The sequence below is a fragment of the Cyprinodon tularosa genome, unplaced genomic scaffold, assembly GCF_016077235.1.
Source record: "Cyprinodon tularosa strain WSP-4 unplaced genomic scaffold, ASM1607723v1 ctg558, whole genome shotgun sequence".
NCBI lineage: Eukaryota > Metazoa > Chordata > Actinopteri > Cyprinodontiformes > Cyprinodontidae > Cyprinodon > Cyprinodon tularosa.
The window spans coordinates 278,023-299,172 of NW_024039294.1; the positions used below are offsets into that span (position 1 = coordinate 278,023).

Consider the following 21,150-nt stretch of genomic DNA (forward strand, 5'->3'; position numbering starts at 1 on the left):
CTACAAACTATAAAACATATTCAGTATTATCATGGTAACCTTTAAAACAATTACTATTATTACCGCCATCTCCATGGTTTTGGACCTCATCTTTTCTTCTACAGCCAAACTCAAATGGAACCGAACCTGTTTGCATGTATTAAATCAACGGCAACAGACCCACTTATAGCACAACAAAACAAAAACAAAAATAAATAAAGTTTGCATGTGCAATTTAGCAACACCTATGTGTTTTTTTTTTTAGATAAAGGAAATGGCAAAGGCAACAAAATGAAAAGGATCTTGAGTTAAAACAAAATAAACAGCAATCTTGAGTTTTTAACCCTCAAGCATAGAGAACATGGTTGGTCTTAATAATGGTGTGTCCATTTGGGCAGAAAAACACCCCAAATTAACTAGATTTACTCATGACAGCCAATACAGCATGTAAGAAACAGCTATATAAATACTCTTTTTTTTGCCTTGCTTGAGGCGTTTAGACTTCAGGAAATGTTGGAAATTTTGAAAAGCTATGAATTCTGCCATGGAGAGCTGGTAAACAATAATAATGTAACTTAATAACAGTATGAATGCATATAAAAGCAGAACATTTAGAACTAGGACACTTTGGAGGAGAGAATGGAGATGACAGCCACAAAATACAGTTTAGACAGAAAAGTGATGCCCATTTTATAAGAACCTATAGTCCTGGGATTATTGCTGAGGCTCTCTGATGTTTAACATTAACACTGTAGCTCTTCTCTTTTCTTCAGAGGACATTCACATGCTGAAAGAAGAAGAGTTGCAGACATTCTAGTCCCCCCTAATCGATCATAAGCTTCTTGAGGGAGTTGAGATAAGCTGGGATGAGGGAGCTGACCGACTCGTCGTCGTCATTGTTGAGGATCTTCTCCCCTCTGCCCTCTGAGCCTGCAGAGCTGGGTGACCTGACCAGGCTGGGGTATGGAGTGCTGTAACCCTGGCAGAGCAAACAGAAAATATTCAGGACAGAGCAAACACGCACACTCACAACTAAGCTAATCTGGAGCTGCACTTAATGTAAGAATCACTGGCTAGAATTTAAACAACAAATATTACAAAAGCATTTATCCTGCTTGATCGTTTTCTCATTATATTGTAAACCATAAACTTCAATGTTTTTTGTTAAATGTTTCTAATTTTCCTCTAAAGGATAATAGCTCAGGATAAGTCTGACTTGATGCCATTTTTCCAATTTAGTAGCAGAATCTCGGTTACAAATAAATCTGGACTTTAAATGGGCCAACAGGAGGATGCTCTGATCCAAATCACCCCAATGCAGCTCTGATTGTTTCTGGCTGTTTGCCTTCCAGACAGCAAATCTTCATCGAAGACTCAAGTCTTTTTCTGTCTCTATGTATTTTTCTTTCAGACTGTCCTGTATTTAACTCCACTTTCTTCTAACGACATGCTCTGTCTGTTTTAGATATGACTCCCCACAGCATTATGCTCCCAACACCATGCTTTACTGTGGAAATGGGGTGATAAAAATGTTTATCTGTCTGCACAGAGTGAACAGTTCACTATGAGAAGCTAAAAGCTTTATAACCTAGTTTAATCTTCAGAGTTCACTACATACCCGTCTGCTGTGTTCCCTGATGTACAAAGAATTGAGGCCTTGACAGCACTGCTGTTTTTTTTTTTTTTACAGTATCAGCCATTTAAAATGCCCCTTCCCAGTCGAACACCAGCCGAATGGCAGCCCACTTCCCTGAAGATCCCAGCCAAATCCCATCCAGCTTCCATCCACTGGCCTTATCCTGGGCATGCAAACCCTTTCACTGAATTACAGGGTCTGACCAGGAGATGATGCTTCTCTTTAGATCTTAATATCCAAAAATCATGACGGAAAAAATATTTTAGTGCAAAGATTGATGTTTAAAAAGGAATTGTAGGGTAGCAGCCAAGGGCCAATCAAGGAAAGTAGGGAAATTTTGAATGGCTACTACTGTATTCTAAGAATATGCAAATTAGGTGGCTTCTGAATATAGTTGTTTACAATGGATTTGACTTTTCCGATGTTAGACTGCAGGGGGCTGCATGCAATTGCATGCCACACTATTCAGATCTACATTTTTAACAGTTTTAGCAAAATGTGTGATTTTGTTTTTACACTCCTGCTTTTTGTCGGTCCGTCACATAAAATTCCAACAAAAAATGAAATTAATGTTGTTGTAATGTAACAGAATGTGAAATGGTTTAAAGCACAGGAGCACTTTAATGACTGTAGATGAGACTTTAGACAGGGAACATACAGAGGAGTATCCTTTGCCAAAGCTGCCCCTGTTCTTGGTCCTGATCTTGGTCAGGGCCGACTCTGCGATATCAGCCCGCTCCTCAGCATCATCCAGCTCATGAACAGTCTTCCTGTACTTCGCCAGGTTCATGTTCGCCTGTTCCTCCTGAAAAGACATCACATTGTAAGCAAGAGAAACAGAGAGTCACCCACAGGGGCAGGGAGGACCATGTGACATACAGCCTCTTCCATTTGTCTTTTGTACGCCTTCATCTTGTTCTGCAGCCTCTCCACCAGCTCCTGCATCCTCTGCTGGTTCTTCTGGTCCTCCTCAGACTGAAACAGCAGCTCCTTCAGACGTCGCTCGTTCTTCCGCAGCGTCTTCACCGTCTCAGCGTGCCGCTTCTGCTCGGAGTCTAACTCCAACTCCAGCTCCTTCACCTGAACAGAGGCAGAAACGGACACTGAGAGGAGCTTCATATGGGATCAGAATAAAGGTGCATATTTAGTTAAATCAGAAAATGATCTAACATGAAGATCAAGCTATTGTTGATGCAGCAGCCATCTTTCAGTTGGTTCAGGTTGTTTTCAGTCTAAATGTTGTGGGCTATAATCTTTAATATTTTGGATTATTGCCATTAAATGTCATAAGAAATGCCATAAGACATGCCATCACAAACTTTACAGATATTTCTCTTAGCTACATCGGATGCTAGCGTAATAATAATATTAATCATCAATATTATTATCATTATTAAACATAGTAGGCTACTCCTGATGTAGTAGCACAATAAACTACATTTCACTGATTTGTATTTAGGAGACAGTGTGATCACAATAAATTTGAATTCTATTGTGTTCTAATAACCTCTGAAATTAAAAGTAGAGCAATTAGAGGTCATTTTTGAATTGTTTTCTTCTTGTGTGACTGTTTCAAAGCTTCACTGCTTCCTACTAGATCAAACCTAAAGGCTATTTCAATTTTTTAGGTTTAGGTAAAATATTTAGAATTCTGGGTTTATAATGTTACGGCTGCAGGGGGTCTCTGCTTTTTCTTTCAGGGTCCTGGAGGCAGGCCTTCTGCAGGTGTTATGATTTTTCCCCAGATTGGTGCTCTGCTGCTTAAAAGCTGTCATGCTGCAGCAGTCAGGAGGCTTTTTTTCCTCCTCTCCCTCTTCAGAATCCAGTTGGTTTGGTTTGTACCTTATGACTGAGTTTTGTTAGGTTTGTTTTGTGTTTGTTTATTTCTAATTGGTTATGGTTTGGTATTAATCTGTTTTGGCTTCTTATTTCAGGCAATTCTTTTTTCAGTTTTTACTTAATATAATTTAATAAATTTCCTTTTTCATTAACTCTAAAATCCTTGTGTGGTCTCCATTAATGTTACCCCACCTAACAAGCCAGGTGGACGTAACATTGTGGGGGCTTGTCCGATTCATGTGGACTAATTATGCTTAATTGGCCTCATTGATTGTATTCAGGTTGCAGTTACATGCCCCTGATTTTGGTTTTCCTGTGTTGCAGGTTGTTTGTGGGTTTTTGGGCTACTTTAAGGTCTTTGGAACTTTACTAGATTTTGGACATTTTTGGTGTTCTATATGTCTGTTGTTGGTGGTCCATGAGGATTTTTGCTCTTTTGTTAGAGGGGGGGGGAGTGAGAAGCCTCTTTGTTTTGTGTCAGGTAAGTGCTATCTGGTGTTTGTTGTTTTGGCAACTCCATTTTAGTCGACCCTGTTTATTATTTTAGTTATTTTTGGGCTGGATTCTGGGCTGAGGGCACCGCCGTGGTTTGCTGCCTGAGAGGTTTTGGCCTGGAGGGATTTGCTGCCAGCGGTATCTTGGTGCTTAAAGTGCCTTAGCTCTTGGAGGAAAGCCTGAAGACTAGGCTAAGATTAGTCAGGGCTTTGATCGCTTAGTTAGTGGTAGGATAATGGAGTTTTGCCATATGTTTGTACCAGTTATGCACTTCCTGATTGTTGGTTCAAAAGGAAAACAAAAAATTGGTGTTTTCTGATTAGGTTGGTTTGTTGGATTATTTTTTTTGTTGAAAATGGATACTGTGGGTTCTTTTTTGGCTTCCCCAACTTTAGAACTGTTGGAAAAGCTTACTAAGGAGCAGATGCATCAAGTAGCTGAACACTTTGAAATTGACCTTGGAGTTGCAAAAGGATTTAAAAAACCCCAATTAAGGAGTTTCTTAAAAGACAAACTTGTACAACTAAATGTCTTTGCCCTTTCTTTTTCAGATGCTGATGTGTCAGATGTAACTTCCCGAAGCATAGATTCTTTAACTGGTGCTTCAAAGTTGGATGATGACTCGCCAGGTCCAACGGTATCTCAAGAGTCTCAATTAAAGTTTCAATCTATGAGAACTGAGATGGAAATGCGGTTTGAGGTGGAAAAATTGCGGCTATCACATGAGCTTGAGGAGAGAAAACTAGCTTTAGAAGAAAAGAGGCTAGCGCATGAACAACAAGAAAAGAGGCTAGCGCATGAACAACAAGAAAAGAGGCTAGCGCATGAACAACAAGAAAAGAGGCTAGCGCATGAACAACAAGAAAAGAGGCTAGCGCATGAACACGAAGAAAAGAGGCTAGCGTATGCACATGAATTGGAGATTAAGAAATTATCGTTGGAAGCTGAGCGCTTGAAGTTGATGTCTGAGGGCAGGTTAAGTGGTGGATCTTTCAATCTGTCTCAAGGTGGTGATAGGTTTCCTGGACATAACTTGGTTAACATGTTGAAGCTGGTACCCAATTTTAATGAACAAGATCCTGATGTGTTTTTTTCTTTGAGGACATGGCAGAGGACAATGAGTGGGGTGATCGTGATTGTTCCATTCTGCAAAGTGTGCTGGTGGGTAAGGCCCAAGAAGCCTATGTTTCATTAACATCAGCTGAAAGAAAGGTATACAAATCTGTTAAAGAAGCTGTTTTGAAGGCTTATGAACTGGTTCCTGAACATTACAGGCAACAATTTAGGAACTGCAGGAAGGCTGAAAATCAGACAAATACAGATCTGGTCAGACAACTAAACGCCCAGTTTTATCGTTGGTTATCAGCTGAAGGTGTGAAGGACTTTAAATCCCTTTGTGATTTGATGGTGTTGGAACAGTTCAAGACCATTATTCCAGCTCGGGTTGCCACATATGTTAACGAGCAAAAGGTAAAAACTGCTGCTAAAGCTACTGTCTTGGCAGATGAGTATGTTCTGACCCATAGAACTGTGAGGGATTACAATTGGGAAGGCAGCTATAGCTTTCAGGAATCTCATCATGATTGGTTCTCTGATAAGACTGGAGTGGAATCTAAAGCAGACTCTGTTTGTAACTATTGTCGCCAGAAAGGACACTGGAAAAATGAGTGTCCTCTGAATACCAAAATGAAATCGGCTAGGAGTAAACGAGATGATCAAAAACCTGTTGCTTTAGCCAGCATTTCACAGTTGCATTCAGTGGAGTCTACACATCCAGCAAAAGTTGAAAGTGTAAGACCAACTGTTTTAGCTGTACCTGTTGACTATAAGTTTTTTTCAGAACTGACTGTTACAGATCCCCAGATTTGTGAGAAGGATGTCGGACAGGACTATGCACCTTTCATCACAAATGGGTTTGATTCTTTGAGTGGCAGTTCAAATAAAGTGGCTGTGAAGATTCTACGTGATACCGGAGCATCTGAATCTTTCATATTGGAATCTGTTTTGCCATTTTCTCCTTTATCTGATACTGTTTGTAGTGTCTTAATTAGAGGTATTGGGTTGGAAACTTTCTGTGCCTCTTCATTAGATCTACTTGCAGTCAGAACTTGTACAAGGAGAGGTAACTATAGCTCTTCGTCCTTCGTTGCCTGTGGAAGGTGTATCTCTCATTCTAGGAAACAATCTGGCAGGTGGACGTGTGTGGCGAGATGTTGCACCCCCTCCAGTGGTCCGAGCTTGTCCATCCGTTTCTTTGTCAGACGTATGTGTTCGAGACTTTCCTGAGGCTTTTCCAGCTTGTGCAGTAACTGTGGCTGATAAGGAGGTTGAGTTTGGTAAGCCTGGTTCTGTTCTTGAGAAGACTGCCTGTTTGCCAACTTTTCCTGTTCCTTTGTCACTCAGTGAATTGATTGCAGCCCAGCAGGAGGACACAACCTTAGCTGCTCTGTTTGACCAAGTCCAGGCAGCTGAACAGGACACAAAAGTGTCAAGTGGATATATTCTACAAAAAGATCTGTTGGTACGTAAATGGTTACCTTATAGTGACGGGGAAATTGTTGGTCCAGTTTATCAAGTTGTTGTTCCAGTCAAGTTCAGAAACCTTGTTTTGAAAACTGCTCATGGAGGATTGTCTGGACATTTAGGGGTCAATAAAACTTATAATCGAGTTTTACAACATTTTCTTTGGCCACGTCTGGAAAAAGATGTTGCTTATTTTGAGAAAACTTGTCACACTTGCCAGTTAACTGGGAAACCTAATCAGACCTTGAAACCAGCTTCACTTTTTCTCATACCGGCTGCTGGTAAACCTTTTGAACACTTGATCGTGGATTGTGTTTGCCCACTGATTCCTTCAAAGTCAGGATCTGTGTATTTGCTAACAGTTATGTGTAGAAGCACTTGTTATCCTGCAGCCTATGCTCTGAACTTGGCTGGCAAACTAGCCTCTGAGAATCTTAAAAAGACTCAGAAAAATTAAACCATGGTTTGACCAAAAAGCTGAGATGGTTACAGAGGTCCCTGTTGGGGTCCTCTGTTTTAAGGGGGGAGGTGTTACGGCTGCAGGGGGTCTCTGCTTTTTCTTTCAGGGTCCTGGAGGCAGGCCTTCTGCAGGTGTTATGATTTTTCCCCTGATTGGTGCTCTGCTGCTTAAAAGCTGTCATGCTGCAGCAGTCAGGAGGCTTTTTTCCTCCTCTCCCTCTTCAGAATCCAGTTGGTTTGGTTTGTACCTTATGACTGAGTTTTGTTAGGTTTGTTTTGTGTTTGTTTATTTCTAATTGGTTATGGTTTGGTATTAATCTGTTTTGGCTTCTTATTTCAGGCAATTCTTTTTTCAGTTTTTACTTAATATAATTTAATAAATTTCCTTTTTCATTAACTCTAAAATCCTTGTGTGGTCTCCATTAATGTTACCCCACCTAACAAGCCAGGTGGACGTAACAATAATATTTAGAATAGATATGCTAGAATTAGATATTTCACCATATCCCTACATACTATTTTGTTTGCGCTTAATAAGATTCTATCCACTGCATAGTACACGAGGAAAATTTTAAATTGCATACTTTGGCCTTCCGCGGCGGAGGGAGACATGGCTGTTGTTGGGCTCGCTGTCTGAATGACGGCGCGCACTGATACGAACAGAGAGAAAATAGGACCAATTGATAACGACGTGTGACTTTTTCCACTACAATGTTTTTGGGATGCGAAAATATCACTCTTTTGGACACATAATGTTTTGGGAAGAGAAGTTTTATTTCGCTGTTCCTAAAAACCTGCAGGACTACTTTCGGCTTGACCAAAACTGGACGATAACTCTGCTCACAGGACGCTGCCAGGGGTAAGTCAGTGTGATTGCATGCCGCTTGTGATCGGGATGCCATACAGATTCATGTCAAAAATACCGAACTATCCCTTTAAATTGACTTTAGTTGACAAGCTGTTTTGTGACATATTTTTCAATTATCTTGGAGGCCATTGATAAAATACGTATATATATGTATAGTTGTGGATAAAAGTGCAACAGTGTGCAAGCACTGTGCAACACGTTTTGTTTATGCTAACAGCAACATGACCAACATGTAACCCCGAAATCCCACATACTCCGTCAGCGCTCCGCTCAGCCCCGCTAAGCTCCAGACCGCCTGCACAAAGCAAAGCCTACTGTACAGCCCCCACTGTGGCTCCCATCCGCTCCGCTCTGAGTTCCTTGGAGATCATAGAGGGCATGCGCCAGATGATTAAATTCAAAGCAGCAAAACATGCGGAAATGATCCAGGGTTTCCGCGGATCATTAAAAATAATTACAATTAATTAATTTTTTGGGATTTTTTCATTAATTTCATTAATTTTTATGGGATTTCGGGGTAACAGTCAACATGTATCGAACCGAAAACTGTGACCACGAAACCGTGAACCAAACCGAACCGTGGATTTTGTTAACCGTTCCACCCCTAATATATGCCTACAACTGCATTGTAGTACAATGCTGTAGGCGGTGTAATCACCAATCTTTTATTTAGTGAATCATCTATCATACATATGATTGGGGCTATAAGTTGTGTCGTATATGTTTAAATGAACCTTGTATTCATCCCATGCATGCTTTGGCTCCAGAAACCTTTAGACTACTAATGATCTTCTTTAGGTGAGTGAAGGACACAGGATAAACATTAAAACAGGTGCATCAGCGATAGAAGTCCCCACAGACGACGGTGTGTCTTTTTTGATGCAATCTGTGTCGGACATTTCAAAGATTGCAAAAAGTATAAGTTAAAGACTGACAGTATTTCCTGTATTTGGTTGATTTGATTTTCTTAATAACTTTTCCTGCACCAAAGTTTCCTGATAGTTTATTTTTATGTGTCCAGACTTTCTTTGTTACATTTTGCATTTTTTTTATGGCATTTATGAAAAAGTTTGCTAAAGTTTCTGAGTGAATATTTGTTTGTCATGATATTTCATTAGGTCCCAGATTCATTCCTTTAAGCAGATGTCTGTTCTGAGGGTTCAATTTTATTCTTTGAAAAAGACTCACTATTTCTTGAATTATGCTTGAGTGGTTTGTAAATTATTTATTTCAGACTCTGGGATTCTGAACTGTTCAAATGGTTTATTAATAGGTTGAGAAAGAATCAGATTATGATCTGATAAACCTGTAACCATAATCAAATACTAAATCCATCCATGTTTCAGTAGATTTACTTCTCTCACCTGAGAAAAGTTATGGCTACTTGTGATTTGTTTTAGTCTTTTACTATTTGATTTATTGAGCCAGTTAATATTAAAATCACCACAAAGTTGAACTTCCTTCTCCCAATTGCAGCCTGTAAGAATGACCTGTAACTCTTCATAGAGACAATTACAGGAGGGTGGGTGCCTGTATAATACAACCAATATGACTGACATTAGTGGAGAAAGATTTATATTTAGCCCAGTACCTTCTAAACTATTAGGTGACGACCCTTTTAACCGGTAACATTCACATGCTTAGTGTAAATCATTACTCCTCTACAATCCTTTCTAACAACGTTATGTCCCGGTAAGCTGGTAAATGGATCACATTTCGGCAAAATGGTTCTAATGTTTATATATAATATAACAGTGTGATTTAATGTTTGAAAAAACTTGCATTTAGAGTACTTCAAAAATGATCTCTTTCCCATAAACTTAGATCTTTAAGCAATGGCAGGTTGAAGGCCAAAACTTGAATCTGGTTTCCAGGTCATGTTAATATAATTTCAAACTTGCTTTATGCTGGACAGAACTTATAGCTCTGTCTTTAAGCTTGCATTTATAGAATGCCTATATTGTTATTGCCCCATTTGTGGCTCCACTAAGGGGGCCTTCCCTGCAGATCCACAGTCCCTTACATCCAGCAAACCTCAGGGCTCTTCCAAGGTGCCTCTAAACCAGTGGTCTCCAACCCTGGTCCTCAAGATCTACTGTCCTACAGATTTTAGATGCATCCCTGCTTCAACACAGCTGAATCAAATTACTGATTACCTTTTCAAGCCATTCATTTGATTCAGCTGTGTTGAAGCAGGGATGCATCTAAAATCTGTAGGACAGTAGATCTTGAGGACCAGGGTTGGAGACCACTGCTCTAAACGATTGTTCCCAATATGGCTGCTTGTACTGATCTACTCCAGGCCCACTGTGGATGTTACTGCTGCTGAGGGATCCAGTTCCCCAAGTGCTGCTGCAGCTGATGCCTCTGAGGATTCAACAACCAAGGGCTAAACATTGATCTGAATGCATGCCCCCACTATAGGTGGGCCACATGCCCTGATCATGGTATTGAATCCTGGATACAGTCCCATCTCCACTGCTCCTGGATTAGTGACAGTTGATGCCGTGGTTGCTGTTCTGACCCCCTTTGCCGCCGACCATACCGGAGGGCTCCATACCCCCAGCATTGATTCAGTAAACCAGGTTGTCAGTTGATTTCAGGATGAAGTAGCTGTTTGGTATGGCTGGCTAGATGACGTTGGCCAGGTAACCTTAGTAGAACGCTAAGCAACTCTGCGTCTCCTGACACCAATATCATTCAATATGTGTGAAAATTTCTTAATGAAGTTCATATGGTTTACAGATGCTTTTCTTGAGGTGTTCAATGTGGACCTCGGGCCCCTGGGCTCTCATCCAGGTTCATCTATGGTGTGACCGCTCGCTGGCGGAGTACATGGACTCACTGATGCTGCCCTGTGGGACCTCCACACTATGGCTTCTGGGATCGGGCCCCTCAGTGACTAAGGGGTTTGGCTCCTCAGAGGCTGGGCCCCCAGGTGCTCTCCTCTCTGGTGGGTGCGGCTGTCCCTATATCTGCCCTCCTTGTGTCCCTGTGATCTGGGAAACTTTGGCTATCTTGTGTTTCGTGTCGCCTCTTTTTCTATCCAGGGCCCTGTAAGGTGAGTCTGTGGCCACCCACACCTGCTATTAAGTATATTTTCCTTCTGAAGAAGTTTTGCAAATCCTTCATACACAAGTTTGCTCATGCATAATTACCGCGGGAGTTTGGTTCCAGGTGTTTACAAATACATACTTATAGTAAATATTAAACCCTTATTAATACTGTGTTATCCCCATAAGTTTTGCTTTCCACAGACATACTGATCGGACATCTAAGGGACATCTTCTCACCTCCCTTTCTGTCTCTGTTGCATACAGTTTTAATCCCTAAATCCTTTAAAATAAAGTTTCATAAACAAATAAGAAGCCGAACCTTATGGCAACAACCATAATTGTCTGCTTGTAAAAGCAAATCTGTTTGGATGTTATCTATCCCTGGGATTCCCAAACCTGTATTGGCAAAATCGGACACATGCACTTATTTTCTAAACTCCTGTCCAGATCAGATTATTAGTATTATGGGATAAATTATTTTGAAAACAAACCTTCCCCTCCAGCTTCTGGATGATCTTCTTGCCTCCTTTCAGAGCCATCTGTTCAGCCTCGTCCAGCCTGGTGCTCATATCTTTAATCTGGCCTTCCAGTCCTTTCTTCACTCTCTCCAGGTGAAGTGCGTGCTCCTGCTCCAGACGCAGCTCCTCTCCGACCCGCGCTAGCTGATTGAGCAAAATGTTTCCTTCAAACGTGACCGAAGTGTCTAAAAGGTGTGCAGTAGTATCACACGTGCTGAGCTTTACCTCACAGTTGGCCTTCTTGACCTTGTCTGTGCAGCCTCTCAGCTCTGTCTGCAGCTCATCATGCTCCTGCTGCAGAGTCTGGAGATCCACTTCCAGTTTTCTCCTCCCATTTAGAGCTGACTGAAACTGAACTCAGAAAAAAATTGATTCAAGATTTCTGATTTCAAGTTTCCAATCAGTGGTAAGGGAACAAAGACTCAGTGCATTACCTGGCTGCTGAGATCCCCGTACTTTTCATTGGCTTCTTGCAGCTCGGTCTCCAGGACTTTCCGGGCCCTCTCTGCGCTCTCAAGGGCTGTGCGAGTCTCCTGGCCTTCGCTGGTCAAGAGAGCACAGCGGCGTTCCAAGGCCGCCTGCTCCTCTCTCTGCTCTTCGTGGCTCCGCACCTCCTCTTCCAACTGACCCTGCAGCTCCTGTAGAAGAACACAACTGGTCAGTCACAACAGACTGACAGTGAGTGTCCTGCAGTAGTATACATACTCCTTCCGTTTTAACCTCAGAAGAAAAAAAAACAGGAATTTAGGCCCAACGTCTCACATCTCGTCACCTCCTGTCATCTCAGCGCTGTTTGCTTTGTCTCTGCATGGATTTAGACAACCTGCTGACAGGAGCTCTTTTATTTACTTCTTACCGCTCTCCCTGTGTAGGCCAAGACTTTGGTTGGAGATAGGCCTGTTTTTCAGTGTAGTCCTGTTTCTCTGACTGTGACTGGCTGGATGTGCTCTCCTCGTCCTCTGGCATGGGAGCTGGCTCGGAGCTCGTCTGCCTGGCTGTGTGTTTCCTGGACAGCACCGCCTTTTACAGCTGCTTTTTGTATCTCTGCTTCTGCCTACTTAAACCCCAGTCGGCATCGGCAGATGGCCGCTCACACTGAGCCTGGTTCTGCTTGAGGTTTCTTCCTGTTAAAAGGGAGTATTTCCTCTCCATTGTCGCTACAAGCATGCTTAGTGTGAGGGATTGCATTTGAGTCAATGAGTCGTTGCAATCAGCTGGTTTTCCTTAGATAGAAAACTGAATCAGTTCGACTGAATGATCTGGTGAACTGTGAAGTGTCTTGAAATGACATGTGTTGTGAATTGGCACCATAAATATAAACTGAATTGAATTGGTTCTCTAGTAGTCCCTTCTTTGCTGCCCTTCCCCAGAGCAACCATGCATCTCTGGCTGCTTTTCTGATTAACACTCTTCTTACCTGAGTTAGTTTTGTACATATTTGTTTAAAGGAAATGTTGAAACCACAAATCACTTCACCACATGTGTAAGTCTGTCACATTATATCCAAGTAAAGATTGCTGATTGTTATGATCAATTAGTTCATAACTTGCTATCAATAGTGGACAGCATGCAGTAAGCGGACCTTGATCTGCTGCTGCATCTTCTTGCTGTTCTTGTTGAGCTCTGTGTTGTTCTTGGTTAGCAGGTCAACCTGCACCTCCAGCTCGTTAATGTCGGCCTCCAGTTTCTTCCTTAGCTTCAGCGCCTCTGCTCTGCCTTTCAGCTCCACATCCAGGCTGGCCTGCAGCGACTCTAACGCCCTCTGGTGGCTTTTTCTAGGAAGAGGGGAGGGCAAATGAAAGCAATACTAAGAGACTCCTTTTAAGAGCATAACCGACAGACAGTTTAGCAGGTTTAGAGAGTATGAACAGCGCTGGTCTTACCTCTAGATTATGCACAGTGAAGTTACGGACCAGCAGTAAAAATGTTAACATATAATTAGAATAATAAGGGAATCCTTGTGTGGAAAGATTTGAAATCCTTAATTGTGTCCTGTATTGCTAACCATACTGTTTATTTCTTTATTTATTTATTTCTTATAAGTTTTTTTTTATTTGGGCAATAAAGAAAGTAGGAGAAACTGACCTCACAGCTTCAGCCTCCTCCTCTTTCTCTTGCAGTCGGCGCTCCAGGTCTCCTTTAGCCTGAGACAACTCCAGCTGAAGCCTCAGCACCTTTGTCTCCTCAGCCTGGAAGAAATAGTTGATACTTTAAGGAATGCTTCAAACAGCTAAAAACAGTCATGTCTGGGGAAATGCATACCTCCAAAGCTGCCTCAGACTCCTCTAATGATGCCTGGAGCTCCTCTTTCTCCATCTCAATCTTCTTCTTGGCTTTCTGGAGCTCATGGACGCTCTTACCTCCATCAGACAGCTGGTCTGTCAGGTCAGCTATCTCCTCTGTGAGAAGAACAAAAACCCAAACGTTGTAAATTAGCTTAAAGTCAAAGGAACTGATGCTATGGTGTTTTGTTTCCTTTTCATCGGGTAAAATATGTCAGTGGGAAAGTTCTGGGACTCCTGTGGTGAGATTCTTTCAAGGTTTTGAAGTGATTCGTATTCTACCTGTAACAGGTAACTGAGGCCCCGTCCACACGAAGCCGAACCCTGACCTAAACGCACAAGTTTTCCACCAAACCAGCCTCTCATCCATACGAAGCCGGCGTTTTGGGGGTCTGTAAACAATCTTTTTTTTTATTCAGCCTTCAGAGTGGGAAGATTTTGAAACGCCGTTTTCCCGTTTCCATCTTTAAGCTCTAACCGCATTTTTTTTTTACACGCATGCGTCATAGCGTCTCCTCTAAACACGCATGCGCGACACAGTATCACAACAACAATGGCGCCGTAACGGTTGCTGCTCATGCTACTCACCCTGCTGTCGGGCTTACAACAGAATCTTCTTCTTCTGGAATATCTCCAGGAAGAACAGAGCAATATCGACGACATAGTTCAGCACCTGAATTTGACTGAACCACGAAAATGGACCCGCAGGGCAACCATGTATAAATATTAGTGCGCATGCCCAACATTTCGTCGCCTATTTTTGCTTTGGCACGACGGCGCCACTTACAGGCCTTGCATACATTTTGCAGCGTTTTCATGCATTCGTGTGGACGATCACATTTATTTTACGTCTCCGTCTTTACGACAAACGTTCTGGAAAATATTAGCGTTTCGTGTTCGTTTTGACTTCGTGTGGACGGGGCCTGAAACGCCGTTTTCGCGTTTCCATCTTTAAGCTCTAACCGCATTTTTTTTTTTTTTACACGCATGCGTCATAGCGTCGCCTCTAAACACGCATGCGCGACACAGTATCACAACAACAATGGCACCGTACTGTGTTGAATGGTTGCTGCTCATGCTACTCACCCTGCTGTCGGGCTTACAACAGAATCTTCTTCCTCTGGAATATCTCCAGGAAGAACAGAGCAATATCGACGACATAGTTCAGCACCTGAATTTGACTGAACCCCGAAAATGGACCCGCAGGGCAACCATGTATAAATATTAGTGCGCATGCCCAACATTTCGTCGCTTATTTTTGCTTTGGCACCACAGCGCCACTTACAGGCCTGGCATACATTTTGCAGCGTTTTCATGCATTCGTGTGGACGATCACATTTATTTTACGTCTCCGTCTTTACGACAAACGTTTTGGAAAATATTAGCGTTTCGTGTTCGTTTTGACTTCGTGTGGACGGGACCTAACTGTATGTCTTCATTTTGAGGCTGAAGCCAACCACTACTCCAAGATGGGCCAAAAATACAGCATAAATATTAGTATAGTAAAAATATGAAACCAATGATCTCCTATAGACTGCTTTAGGTTCAGACAGTTACCTTGTAGCTAATTTATTTTTGATATTTTTCAGATAAGAGTCTTGAAACGGTTAAATTCTCTGCTCTGCTTTGACATGACAGCTTCCTCCTGGAACAGCTCATTTGCATTTAAAATGAATAAAGAGGACACTGCTTACAAACTATTAAAAGAAACTCCCAGAGAAAATTCTGAATTCTCCCTTTAAGAAAAGAGTATTTTATTTTAACCATCAATAGAAGCAATAAGAGCGGTCAGTCTTTTTTTTCCTTTGCTTTATAAAACACAATTAACTATTATTTAGTCTAAGTTTTGTCGGTGTAGAAATCAGCTCAGTTTAACATTAAAATCAGAAATTTTAATGTTAAAGAAAAGAAAACAAAACTGCAAAAACAAAAACTTTTTTTCAGTCATGTCAGCAAAATGAAACTTCCTGGAATGACATCTGTAGGAAAATGATCACCTTTATCACACTAGTAAAACAAGGTGGTGGCAGCATCATGGTGGGGGAAACAATGTTATTTAGCATGGATAGAGCATTGTGAGTCACAATGTGTTTAAACGTATCATCCTTTCATTAGCTGTTGGGTTGCAAGCTAACTTTGATTCAAACTGTAGTGGTAGCAGAGGTGGTTCTAGACAGGGGCCAACAGGGACCTGTGCCCCTGCAGCCTAGTCCTGGCCCCTTTTATGGCCCCTGTACTGAAAACACCCATAACAAAATTCATGCAATTAGCAGATGCAATTATTCAAAAAATAACTTTTTCAGATCTGTTTTTGCAGTGTAACTAAATAATCTTTTAACGATCATATGCAATGAAGAACATCTTCTAATGATGTGTACCTTGGACCAATTTAATATTTTGCCTGGACAATTTACTTTAACAATTATTTTTAACTTGCAAGCAGTTTTAGCTTCACCTGTAATGAGAAATAATCACAGTTTTTATCCATTAGTTCAAGTGTGCAACCTGGGCTTTGTAAGGTTTATTCTTTTATACATCATGTGCATTGTTACTTTGTTAGCCAGATTAGAGAGAGTAGAAGGCCGTCCTTCACATTGCGGATGTCACTGTGTGTAAGGAGGCCATCTAAATAGGACAGCCTTCTTGTCTTTTAAAGATACACAGGATATGGGCACATCTTGGAGCCGGACTGATAGAGGAGAGCTACAGGTGCACCTGTATACACCTGTATCTGTAATGCTTGGGCATGGATGGCGTGTCAGTTTCTGATACGGACAGCAAAGCATCCACCTGATCCAACACATAGACTCATGAGGTATAAGAAGGAGAAGATGACCTTGTTCGGGGCTCAATCTTTGCCGGACGCTCGCAGGCGTGATTTTTTGAGCCCACAGCTGTGCAAGCTCCAAGCATTTTCTCTGTCCTGTAACGACCTGATCTGGAATAAACTCTGTTACATTTTTACTCCTGTTTTTATGGTCCTTTTTAATATGGTTTTACTCAGTTTGAATTAAGAGTAGTAAATAACTTGCTTTAAAGAACCGGAAGGGAAGTCTTGAGGCGCAACTGCCTTCAAGGGGACATAACTTCCTCATTTAACAGCTTAATGGCTGGTTTATAATACGAAACACTCTCGTCCTAGTTGTTTTTTTTTTGTGTGTGTGTTTGCATTTGTGTTATTCTTTAGTTCTATATCCCCCCGCCCCCCCCCAAAAAAAAAAAAAAAAAACCACCAGTCCCATCATGCTTTCTTGATATATTTCATCTAGAACCACCACTGAGTGTTAGGATCTTCTACAGCTATAGAGTAAAACATCTGAGACCCATAAAACTATAATAAAAAATCTGACAATGAATTCTAATATTTTAAGAACATAGAGCATCTTTCTCACCCTGGAATGCTTTATTCTCCCTGCGCACAGCCTCCAGCTGCTCCAGACACTCTTCATGAGCCGTTTTAACCTTAAAGAGCTCTGCGGCGTGTTGCTTGCTCTCCTTCTGACAGCCCTCCACCTCGGCCACCACCTCCTCACACTTCTGCTTCCAGTCCCCGAGCTGCTTCTCCAGAACTCGCTGCTTCTTGTCCAGCGCCTGACCACAGCTGCTGGCCTGAGGCGAGTAACAAGATTTGACTGCACTGAAAAGGTCCGATGCATCAGGTAACAAGTTTTTCCTAATGGGGAGTTTTTTGTACCTTCTCCAGGTCCATGCAAAGCTCCTCCACTTCTCCCTGCAGCCTCTGCTTTGTTTTTTCTAGTGAGGAGCATTTTGCCTGGGTGGCCTCCATAGCCTCCTCTGCCTCCTGAAGCCTGGCTAGAAGCTTCTTCCTGTGATGAACTCAGATTATTGTGGGTGATAGATTACAGAATCCATGCAAAGCATTAAAGTGTGTCAGATAAGGTGAACTCATCCAGTATCAGCATCACACACTTGGTCTCTTCCAGCTCATCCGCATGCTGGATGGCGTCGGCCTCGTACTTAGTCCTCCAATGCGTCACTTCACTGTTGAGTTTGGAGACGAGGCGCTGCATCTCCTGCTTGCTCTCCTGCTCCTCCTCCAGCTGCTCCCTCAGCACCTCACACTCCTGCCGCGCTGAGCTCAGGCTGCTGCCCACCGCCTGCTTAGCCTGGCATCAGCAACAGATGCCGAAGTTATTAGACATTTGCTTCAATCCATTTTTGGTTCCATCTCTGAATGTACCTTCAGCTCCTCATCCAGCTGCTTCTTCAGCTCCTCCAGCTGCGTCTGGAGCAAATTCTTGGAGCGGGTCAGCTGGCTTACTTTGCTCTCTGCCTCCTCCATCTGTCGGCTCACATCGGCATTATCAGCTGATGGGAAACAATAAGGCCTATTTACAATGGTTAATTCAACAATAACTTAAAAGACCCAATTCCTAAAAAATATATTTCAGAGAATTCAGTCATCCAGGTCATTCCAAAAAAGCAAAAAACAAACCAATCCACTGGACTTTTGTTTCCAAGTTTGAAGACGTTTCGCTTCCCATCCAGGAAGCTTTTTCAAATCAAAATGTCCGAAATGGCGTTGAGTTCGAGACTTTATAGAGTGGACCAAAAACAAAGCCTTGTTTAGGCTTAGAAAACATGCTAATTGAACCGGACGAATGGGTCCGCCCCTTTGGAATGGGGGTCGTTTAGCTTCTTTGTTAGCCTGCAATAGCCGATACCTGTCTATGTCTCTGAAAGGGGGTCTTTAAAGGGAATTGTTTCCCTGGCTGAACAGACGAGGCGTTCTGTTCCCCTGTAGGGGGATAAGGGTTACGATGATAGCGGGATGGACTCGACTCAATTTATTAAATTTGAATCCACCCCCTTTTTTTTTTTTTCTTTCTTAACATAGATGGCTTCCTTCATGCCCCTCTCAAACCACCTATCTTCTTTGTCCAGATAGGTGGTCTGAACTCAGCACTATTTCTGACATTTCGATTGAAAAAGCTTCCTAGGTGGGAAGACAAATGTCTTCAAACTCGGAAACAAAGTCAAATGGATTTTTTAAAAACTCTTTTAGGAACACACCCCTTAAATTTTTTCTTTCTTTGCCCTTTCATTACAAGTTTCAGTTTGATATTTTGGGATTTTTTTGTGATTCACAAACAAAATCTAGTGTTGTTTATGATGATGAAAATGATGAAATGGGATGTGTTTTTTCACTGTAGAAATCTGAGAGGTCTGATGCGGGTTTGGATTCAATGTGTCGCCTTTAACTCATTTATAGGTGCCAGTCTCATGGGGCAGGTCTTTGCCAGTTTGAAACATTTAATAACTAATGTTTGATTCCAAACCTCAGATTGAATTTATATTTATCAGAACTTTGACTCGACCAGGGGTTTGCATAATGACTCAGACAGCCTCAGTGTACCTAGAAGTCTGGTCTTCGCCACATTGAGCTCAGACAGCGTCCTCTGCAGCTCGTCTCCTCTCCTATTGGCCTCAGAAAGCTGCTCCTCTAACTTCTTTACCTGGCTGTCTGATGACATCTGCATCACAAAACAGACACACTCATGTTTAATTAAAATAGCAGAGTAGTCTTGTTGCTTGCTCTGTTAACTTTCTGACCTTGGCTTTTTGCAGGCTGTCCACTGATGCAGACAGGTCATCCATCTCCATCCTCAGGTTCTGTTTCTCCTTCTCCAGTTTGACCCTGGTCCGCTGCAGAGCTTCACACTGCTCGCTCAGCTCTGACACCACCTCGCCGTGCCGCTTGCGCAGAGAAGCAGCGATCGATTCGGATTGAAGAGAGGACTCATCCAGCTCCCGCCTTAGACGATGGAGTTCGGCCTCCCGCTTCTTGTTCACCTCCATCTGTTTGTCACACAGATTGCAAATGTTTTGCCCCTTCTCCCCAAAAATGTACTTCATTTTTCATATTGTAGAGCAACCATGAGCCTCTGTGTATGCTCCCGGGATTTTTTTGTGATAGACAAACACAAAACAATGCTCAATTGTGAAGGAAATTATGCATAGTCTTGACAAAATAACTACTTTGACTTTAAATTAGATAACTGATATAGCTATTTTTGCTATATTTCTTTACCACCTTAGCATATCTCCAAACTGAATTCCTATTCTTTTCATCTTTGGTCGGTTTTCTACAGCAGGGTGAATCTCTTCCACATTCTTGGGTCTTTATCAGGTTTTCCATGATTTTTCCATGATTGTAGTGTGTTGGAGTTCCGCCCAGTTTCCATTGAAATCTCTTAGCTTTCCTGCCTGTGGAATCAAATGATGTCCTCAGTATGTCAATTCAGGACGACACACTGTGTTGGTTTGCATATCCCATAAGGATGCAGGCTAAATTTCTTTTTTGTCTGACCTTCTTCCACATGTTTGCATAACCTAAATTGCTTTTAGCAAACCACTACTGTACTTCATATGGCTTTTTTGAAATGAAAATCAGCGCTATCTACCAACATCCCATGCACAAAGAAGGAACTCGACTGTATGTTTATGTACGTGTATGTTCAACAAATTATCTATATAAAAAAGACCCAACAAAGGCAGGTTGTGATATTGCAATGTGATTGAAAACTCTGAATCAATTTGACTGGATGATCTGGTGAACTGTGAAGTGCCTTGAGATGACGTGTTGTGAATTGGAGCTATAGAAATAACTGAATTGAATTGATCTATCCCTGTTACAGAAATATGTACCTCATGCCTTACCTAAGAAACCATTTCTTGACCTATTGTATATGATTTGGTCAAAATGGACCAATTTCTAATGAGAAAATTGTTGCTAAACAAGCACTGAGCTCTGGTTAAAGTCACTAATAATATTGTCATGGCCTCAGATAATGGATTTGTATCTGTACTTTTCCTGTTAGATATCAGTGCTGCATTTGATACAGTCAATCATAATATTCTCTTAGAAAGACTTGAATATTATTGTAGATTAAAGGAACAGCACTAGACTGGTTTGAATCTTATTTATTGGACAGATTTCAGTTTTTTCATTTTAATGATAAATCTAACCTCAAGCTCCGGGTTAAAAACAGGAGTGGAGTACCACAGGGATCAGTGCTAGGGACATTTGTTTTTACTATATATATGCTCCCAATCGGTAGAATTATTATACAACATGGGATACATTTCCATTGTTATGCTGATGATATTCTGCTATACCTGTCTATAAATCCAGATAAGGCTAACTCCTTACATAGATTACAGGCATGTCTTGAAGACAGAAAAACCTGGATGACTCTTAACTTTCTCCTTCTGAATGCAGACAAAACAGAAGTTATAGTCTTTGGACCACAGTCTTTGAAAAAGAAGCTGTTTAGTCAGTCATTTCATCTGGATGGGATTAAACTGATCTCAGAAAATAAAGTACAAAATCTTGGTGCTATTTCTGATCATGGACTATTATTTAAGTGAATGTCCTTTCATCTGAGGAATATTGCAAAAATTAGAAATATCTTTTCCAGTGAAGGTGCTAAGAAACTAAGCCATGCATTTGTTACTTCAAGGCTGGACTATT

At 41.7% G+C, this 21,150-nt stretch overlaps 1 protein-coding gene across 3 annotated transcripts in view; it reads right to left on the bottom strand.

Moving 5' to 3' along the window:
* Positions 1–231: 231 nt before the first annotated feature.
* LOC119796728 (putative uncharacterized protein MYH16) overlaps positions 232–21,150 on the bottom strand; it is a 101,202-nt gene continuing 80,283 nt past the window's right edge. For all 3 annotated transcript variants that reach the window (XM_038305409.1, XM_038305406.1, XM_038305407.1), the window contains exons 9-23: positions 19,230–19,475; positions 19,033–19,150; positions 17,857–17,984; positions 17,586–17,782; positions 17,350–17,482; positions 17,048–17,264; positions 13,636–13,772; positions 13,459–13,562; positions 12,956–13,148; positions 11,808–12,011; positions 11,599–11,724; positions 11,347–11,517; positions 2,495–2,695; positions 2,274–2,420; positions 232–958 (exon numbers count right to left, since the gene is read on the bottom strand). In XM_038305409.1, the coding sequence (XP_038161337.1) occupies positions 803–958; positions 2,274–2,420; positions 2,495–2,695; positions 11,347–11,517; positions 11,599–11,724; positions 11,808–12,011; positions 12,956–13,148; positions 13,459–13,562; positions 13,636–13,772; positions 17,048–17,264; positions 17,350–17,482; positions 17,586–17,782; positions 17,857–17,984; positions 19,033–19,150; positions 19,230–19,475 (2,478 nt within the window). In that variant the 3' untranslated portion in view covers positions 232–802. The remainder of the gene's footprint in view (positions 959–2,273; positions 2,421–2,494; positions 2,696–11,346; positions 11,518–11,598; positions 11,725–11,807; positions 12,012–12,955; positions 13,149–13,458; positions 13,563–13,635; positions 13,773–17,047; positions 17,265–17,349; positions 17,483–17,585; positions 17,783–17,856; positions 17,985–19,032; positions 19,151–19,229; positions 19,476–21,150) is intronic.